Source organism: Oncorhynchus keta, unplaced genomic scaffold (assembly GCF_023373465.1).
Source record: "Oncorhynchus keta strain PuntledgeMale-10-30-2019 unplaced genomic scaffold, Oket_V2 Un_scaffold_7257_pilon_pilon, whole genome shotgun sequence".
NCBI classification, from domain to species: Eukaryota; Metazoa; Chordata; class Actinopteri; order Salmoniformes; family Salmonidae; genus Oncorhynchus; species Oncorhynchus keta.
In genome coordinates this window covers 22,501-30,000 of record NW_026290993.1, presented here as the reverse complement: position 1 = coordinate 30,000, position 7,500 = coordinate 22,501, and the positions used below count along the sequence as shown (strand labels likewise).

The following is a 7,500-nucleotide window of genomic DNA, read 5'->3' as shown; positions in this document are numbered from 1 at the left end:
ATTCCATCAAATCAGGCCTCATCTGAGTGGAATGACCTCAGACACAGAACTCTTCTTTATCACATCCCGTGGTCAACCGTACAGTAATCTGTGAAAGTATGTGGGCCAAATATTTGCAGAGTTTGGCATTGGAAGTAAAGTGACCTTCGGTACAATTTGACGCAGTGTTGCCATGTTGAACTTTAACCAAGGCTCAGTTACAGACCGGGAACTGTTGCTGACCATATGTGTCACTCTCTGGAAACGCAGGCACGGCACTACCGGTACCGTAATTTGCCCAAAATGCCAGCCGGGCCCGGACACTGATTGAGGGTTAAATAAATCCATGATTAACTGATTAAATGAGGTATATTTGTGTTAAATTCACCCTCATATTTGTGTCATTATGCATTAAAATTATTAAAAATGTGTTTCATTTTGGGTTACCAGGTGCCTATTTTCAATCACCAGTTGCACATAAAACAGTGCAATTTTTGAAATGTTTGGACTTTTTCACAACTATTTTTGAAACCTCCATAAATGTACCTTTGGCGCCCTCCTGTGAATTTTCCCCAGTAGTACGCTACTCCCATAGGGGGCATGAATATTAGGAGTCCCGGTAAATGTATTTAGAACCATATTTTTTAATTTTTGGGTTACCAAGTGCCTATTTTCAATCACCAGTTGCACAGAGGTATATCCTAATCCGCATCCACAAAAATATTTTAAACCTTCCATAAAGCACTCAGGACGGCCCCCATTGATAGAGGGCCGTAGTAGGGTGCTCACATAGCGGGCATTAATATTAGAATGCCCGGTAAATGCATTTAGAACCGTATTTTAACTTTTGGGTTACCAGGTGCATATATGCCAATACTAATCCGCATCCACAAAAATATTTTAAACCTTCCATAAATCACTCAGGACGGCCCCCATTCATAGAGGGCCGTAGTAGAGTACTCCCATAGCGGGCATGAATGTTAGGGAGCCCGGTAAATGCATATAGAACCGTGTTTCATTTTGGGTTACCACATGCCGATTTTCAATCACCAGGTGACAATTTGGCACTAATGTTCAAAAAATGATTAAAAATACTTCCCGAAGGGCTAGAGGTCCCAAATTTCGGCTCATACCCTCTGTTGCTCTCGTGATGGGCAACAATTACACCATGTAAAACAAGTTAGCATCCACAGGCACCTATGCGCCCTGTAACGTGCACTTTTTCACCAAAACTTAAAACACGATTTCCTATTAAAATGTTTTATACAAAAACGGTTTCAATTAAATGGAAATGCTCGTCTATATGTGCCCTTTCGTGTAAAAAAAAAAAAAAACATCCAGATTGGAGGTGTACTTTTGATTTATTCACGTTTTGGTGTACCTGAATTTGACCCCCAATGGCGGGGCACACAGAAGCCCTGTGAGGTTCAGGGCTTATGTCGAAAATTTGGCCTGCCCGTTAATGACACACTCAGTGGCGGGTGGACCAGACAGGTACCGGTGCGAAATCAGAAACCTGGTTTTTGACAACAAGACTTCCATGTCCTAGAGAGACGGGGGTGGTGTCAAACTGCTCAGCCCGTATAGAAAATGGGTAATGGACACTTTTGAGGGATGTGAGCCCCTCAGAACCATGGTACTTTGGACCTTTTCTGCCGGGGGCCGTTTGGTGGTTTGACCAGCCCCTTCGGCGCCCGATTTGTCCTAACTTTTGATCCATGTTTCCCAGCTTGGTGGTGGGAGGATATTGAGCTCTGTCCTGGGCAGGTGCTCTATCCCATTACCTTGTGGGTTTGGTTCATCAATGACCATGGTTCTGGTCCAATGAAGGTGCCCGTCGCTTTGGCAACCTCTTGGTGATTGTTTATCCCCGGTGAGGGCTAGCTCTCCAGTCCAGTCCCACTCTTGGTTCACGGTGCGTCTCCATGGTTCTCCTCTGTTGTCCAGCCAGTGTAATTTCCTCTGACCGATTTGCATCCGTTTTCCACTTGGGAGGGCCTCTATCGGCCGGCCTTTGGCTGGTGTTCTGATGGATTGTTCCTCCCGCCCCACGTGGATTGGCCTCTATCTGGGGACCCCCTTTCAGAGACGATTGACCCCCTATTTCAATACACTCCAGCCACGCACCGTTCGTGCGAGATCCAGCCGAACTGTCTGACCCAGTGGCCCTTCATTGGTGTTCCGGTGCGGGGAGTGACACACCCAGGCTGCGAAGCATGTGGTGATGGTCATCCCGTAACGCATCGGCGCCACAGACACATATTCTCAAACCCTGTCTTTAAAGTGGACCTACCCGGCTGACCCAAGCGGTCTGACCTAGGTTGTGTTTCTGTTTTTGCCCGGTTGATGGCGTTCCGAATGTACCCTCCAGCTAGACAAGAGACCTCTCGAGCGGCACCCCGGCACCTGTGGCCTCGGTCATGGGCAGTTCAGGGCCTCCCGCTGGGCGCACGGTGGATTGCACCAGGGCCTCCTCCCCTGACGGGATAGGACCGGCCCCTGGTTATTCTTTGCTTAGTGTGACCAGGTACAACCTCTATGTTGTGAGTACCTCCAGGCTCTGATCAGGCCCTACACCCAAACAAGGGCACTGCGTTCATCCACCTCTGGCCTGCTCGCCTCCCTACCACTGAGGAAGTACAGTTCCCGCTCAGCCCAGTCAAAACTGTTCGCTGCTCTGGCCCCCCAATGGTGGAACAAACTCCCTCACGACGCCAGGACAGCGGAGTCAATCACCACCTTCCGGAGACACCTGAAACCCCACCTCTTCAAGGAATACCTAGGATAGGGTAAGTAAGGGTAAGTAATCCTTCTCACCCCCCCCCCAAAAAAAAAGATTTAGATGCAAGTGGCTCTTCCACTGGATGTCATAAGGTGTATGCACCAATTTGTAAGTCGCTCTGGATAAGAGCGTCTGCTAAATGACTTAAATGTAAATGTAATGTAAATGAGTGGCTACCTGGTTGATCCTGCCAGTAGTATATGCTTGTCTAAAATATGAAGCCATGCAAGTCTAAGTACACACGGCCGGTAGAGTGAAACTGCGAAAGGCTCATTAAATCAGTTATGGTTCCTTTGATCGCTCCAACGTTACTTGGATAACTGTGGCAATTCTAGAGCTAATACATGCCAACGAGCACTGACCTCCGGGGATGCGTGCATTTATCAGACCCAAAACCCATGCGGGCCAATCTCGGTTGCCCCGGCCGCTTTGGTGACTCTAGATAACTTTGAGCCGATCGCGTGGCCTTTGTGGCGGAGACGTCTCATTTGAATGTCCGCCCTATCAACTGTCGATGGTACTTTCTGTGCCTACCATGGTTACCACGGGTAACGGGGAATCAGGGTTCGATTCCGGAGAGGGAGCCTGAGAAATGGCTACCACATCCAAGGAAGGCAGCAGGCGCGCAAATTACCCACTCCCGACTCGGGGAGGTAGTGATGAAAAATAACAATACAGGACTCTTTCGAGGCCCTGTAATTGGAATGAGTACACTTTAAATCCTTTAACGAGGATCCATTAACGAGGATCAAGTATGGTGCCAGCAGCAGCGGTAATTCCAGCTCCAATAGCGTATCTTAAAGCTCGTATCGGGATCGAGCGCCGAACCTTCTTTCGGGACGGAAGGCGTCTTCCTCCACCTTCATCCTTCAATACAAATGAGTTACCAGGTATACAGGTATACAGAAAAGGGAAAGAGTCCAGAGGCCCAGAGAGAGAGTGGGCAAGCGGACTAAGAAAGGTGGGTGCCCGGCTGGAAAGTACCACCGGCACCTGGTAACCCAGAGTCCAGAGTCCAGAGGCCCAGAGAGAGAGTGGGCAAGCGGACTAAGAAAGGTGGGTGCCCGGCTGCAAAGTACCACCGGCACCTGGTAACCCAAAGTCCAGAATCCAGAGTCCAGAGACCCAGAGAGAGAGTGGGCAAGCGGACTAAAAAGGTGGGTGCCCAGCTGGAAAGTACCACCAGCACTTGGTAACCCATTAGTGTGGCCTTAGGGTGACCAGGTGCACGACATCCGGTTTGGGTCACCAGGTGCACGGGGTTCGTAACAGCGCGGCTATATGCTTTGTAGTCCGGGGAAGGGAGCTTAAGAGTGGGTGCCCTGGTTCACCTGGTGTGCGAGGTTGTGGAGGTGGGGGTGTCCCCTGCTGGAATCATTCCCGGAAATATAGGGGTGTTACCCGGGTGATGAGTGAGGTCCTAAAGGCCTTTATGTGTCCTCTCATGCCCGGAGAGAGAGGCCTGTTCCCGGATAGGGAGTTAAGGCCTTTAGGCCTGTATGTGTCCTCTCATCCCAGGAGAGAGAGGCCTGTTCCTGGATATTGAGTGAGTGATGAGGCCTGTAACCCGGATAGGGAGTTAAGGCCTGTAGGCCTGTATGTGTCCTCTCATGCCCAGATAGAGGCCTGTTCCTGGATATTGAGTGATGACCTTTAGGCCTGTATGTGTCCTCTCATGCCCATAGAAAGGCCTGTAACCCGGATAGGGAGTTAGGGCCTTTAGGCCTGTATGTGTCCTCTCAAGCCCTATATGCATATGGAGGTACCAGGCCAGGGCAGTGGCTTTGTCCCAGGCCAGGCCAGGCCAGGGCAGTGGCTTTTTGGCCTATGGGCCTAGGGGCCTTTTTTTTGGGTTAGAGTTAGGGTTAGGGTAAGAGTTAGAGATAAGGTTAGGGTTAGGGTTAAAGTTAGAGTTAGAGATAATGTTAGAGTTAGGGTTAAAGTTAGATTTAGATTTAGAGTTAGGGTTTGTGTTATGGGTTGGAGGTTAAGTACCTTATGAAGCCGGTCTTGGGTCGGTGGATGAGGTGCCAGCGGTAGGCAGTGTAGTCCTTCCAGCCCATGTTGTTGGGGTCGTGCCACAGTGTGCGAACCTAAGGACCCACACACATAGGTTTACTTCAGGGTTAGAGGTGTGTGTCCTGTGTGTACCTGCTGTATGGTGTTTCCTGGATGTACCTACTGTGTGGTGTTTCCTGTGTGTACCTGCTGTGTGGTGTTTCCTGTGTGTACACGCTGTGTGGTGTTTCCTGTGTGTACCTGCTGTATGGTGTTTCCTGTGTTTCCTGTGTGTACCTGCTGTGTGGTGTTTCCTGTGTGTACACGCTGTGTGGTGTTTCCTGTGTGTACCTGCTATGTGGTGTTTCCTGTGTGTACCTACTGTATGGTGTTTCCTGTGTACCTGCTGTGTGGTGTTTCCTGTGTTACCTGCTGTATAATGTTTCCCGTGTGTACCTGCTATTTGTACCTGCTGTTTCCTGTGTGTACCTGCTGTGTGTGCCTTCTGTATTGTGTTTCCTGTGTGTTCCTGCTGTGTGGTGTTTCCTGTGTGTTCCTGCTGTGTGGTGTTTGCTGTGTGTACCTGCTGTGTGGTGTTTCTGTGTGTACCTGCTGTGTGGTGTTTCCTGTGTGTACCTGCTGTGTGTACCTGTTGTGTGGTGTTTCTGTGTGTACCTGCTGTATAGTGTTTCCTGTGTGTACCTGCTGTGTGTACCTGCTGTGTGGTGTTTCTGTGTGTACCTGCTGTGTGGTGTTTCCTGTGTGTACCTGCTGTGTGTACCTGTTGTGTGGTGTTTCTGTGTGTACCTGCTGTATAGTGTTTCCTGTGCTGTGTGGTGTTTCCTGTGTGTACCTGCTGTGTGTACCTGTTGTGTGGTGTTTGCTGTGTGGTGTGTGGTGCTTCCTTGTGTACCTGCTGTGTAGTGTTTCCTGTGTTACCTGCTGTATGGTGTTTCCTGTGTGTACCTGCTGTGTGGTGTTTCCTGTGTGTACCTGCTGTGTGGTGTTTCCTTTGTGTACCTGCTGTGTGGTGTTTCCTGTGTTACCTGCTGTATAATGTTTCCTGTGTGTACCTGCTGTGTGGTGTTTCCTGTGTTACCTGCTGTATAATGTTTCCTGTGTGTACCTGCTGTATAATGTTTCCTGTGTGTACCTGCTGTATAGTGTTTCCTGTGTGTACCTGCTGTGTAGTGTTTCCTGTGTTACCTGCTGTATAATGTTTCCTGTGTTACCTGCTGTATAGTGTTTCCTGTGTGTACCTGCTGTATAATGTTTCCTGTGTGTACCTGCTGTATAGTGTTTCCTGTGTGTACCTGCTGTATAATGTTTCCTGTGTGTACCTGCTGTATAGTGTTTCCTGTGTGTACCTGCTGTATAGTGTTTCCTGTGTGTACCTGCTGTGTAGTGTTTCCTGTGTTACCTGCTGTATAATGTTTCCTGTGTTACCTGCTGTATGGTGTTTCCTGTGTTACCTGCTGTATAATGTTTCCTGTGTGTACCTGCTGTATAATGTTTCCTGTGTGTACCTGCTGTGTGGTGTTTCCTGTGTGTACCTGCTGTGTAGTGTTTCCTGTGTGTACCTGCTGTGTGGTGTTTCCTGTGTGTACCTGCTGTATAGTGTTTCCTGTGTGTACCTGCTGTATAGTGTTTCCTGTGTGTACCTGCTGTGTGGTGTTTCCTGTGTGTACCTGCTGTGTGGTGTTTCCTGTGTGTACCTGCTGTATAGTGTTTCCTGTGTGTACCTGCTGTGTAGTGTTTCCTGTGTGTACCTGCTGTATAGTGTTTCCTGTGTGTACCTGCTGTGTGGTGTTTCCTGTGTGTACCTGCTGTATGGTGTTTCCTGTGTGTACCTGCTGTGTAGTGTTTCCTGTGTGTACCTGCTGTGTAGTGTTTCCTGTGTGTACCTGCTGTGTAGTGTTTCCTGTGTGTACCTGCTGTATAGTGTTTCCTGTGTGTACCTGCTGTATAATGTTTCCTGTGTGTACCTGCTGTATAGTGTTTCCTGTGTGTACCTGCTGTATAATGTTTCCTGTGTGTACCTGCTGTATAGTGTTTCCTGTGTGTACCTGCTGTATAGTGTTTCCTGTGTGTACCTGCTGTGTAGTGTTTCCTGTGTTACCTGCTGTATAATGTTTCCTGTGTTACCTGCTGTATGGTGTTTCCTGTGTTACCTGCTGTATAATGTTTCCTGTGTGTACCTGCTGTATAATGTTTCCTGTGTGTACCTGCTGTGTGTGTTTCCTGTGTGTACCTGCTGTGTAGTGTTTCCTGTGTGTACCTGCTGTGTGGTGTTTCCTGTGTGTACCTGCTGTATAGTGTTTCCTGTGTGTACCTGCTGTATAGTGTTTCCTGTGTGTACCTGCTGTGTGGTGTTTCCTGTGTGTACCTGCTGTGTGGTGTTTCCTGTGTGTACCTGCTGTATAGTGTTTCCTGTGTGTACCTGCTGTGTAGTGTTTCCTGTGTGTACCTGCTGTATAGTGTTTCCTGTGTGTACCTGCTGTGTGGTGTTTCCTGTGTGTACCTGCTGTATGGCGTTTCCTGTGTGTACCTGCTGTGTAGTGTTTCCTGTGTGTACCTGCTGTGTAGTGTTTCCTGTGTGTACCTGCTGTGTAGTGTTTCCTGTGTGTACCTGCTGTATAGTGTTTCCTGTGTGTACCTGCTGTGTAGTGTTTCCTGTGTGTACCTGCTGTATGGCGTTTCCTGTGTGTACCTGCTGTATGGCGTTTCCTGTGTGTACCTGC

At 48.8% G+C, this 7,500-nt stretch overlaps 1 protein-coding gene and 1 long non-coding RNA gene across 10 annotated transcripts in view; both read right to left on the bottom strand.

The window, feature by feature from the left end:
• The window catches only part of LOC127929407 (thrombospondin-2-like), a 15,016-nt gene that overhangs the window by 4,465 nt on the left and 3,051 nt on the right, over positions 1-7,500 (bottom strand). The window contains exon 4 of the mRNA XM_052517368.1: positions 4,757-4,854. Within this exon, the coding sequence (XP_052373328.1) occupies positions 4,757-4,854 (98 nt within the window). The remainder of the gene's footprint in view (positions 1-4,756; positions 4,855-7,500) is intronic.
• On the bottom strand, positions 5,660-7,405 carry LOC127929408 (uncharacterized). Of its 9 annotated transcripts, none has more exons than XR_008134894.1 (4): positions 7,389-7,405; positions 7,038-7,118; positions 6,745-6,771; positions 5,660-6,420 (listed from the first exon to the last, which is right to left on the bottom strand). It is a non-coding gene; the product is annotated as an uncharacterized LOC127929408 (long non-coding RNA). The 9 variants fall into 9 exon arrangements; XR_008134895.1 differs by lacking the exon at positions 6,745-6,771 and adding an exon at positions 6,691-6,717; XR_008134901.1 differs by lacking the exon at positions 6,745-6,771 and adding an exon at positions 6,799-6,852 and having other exon boundaries at positions 7,065-7,118.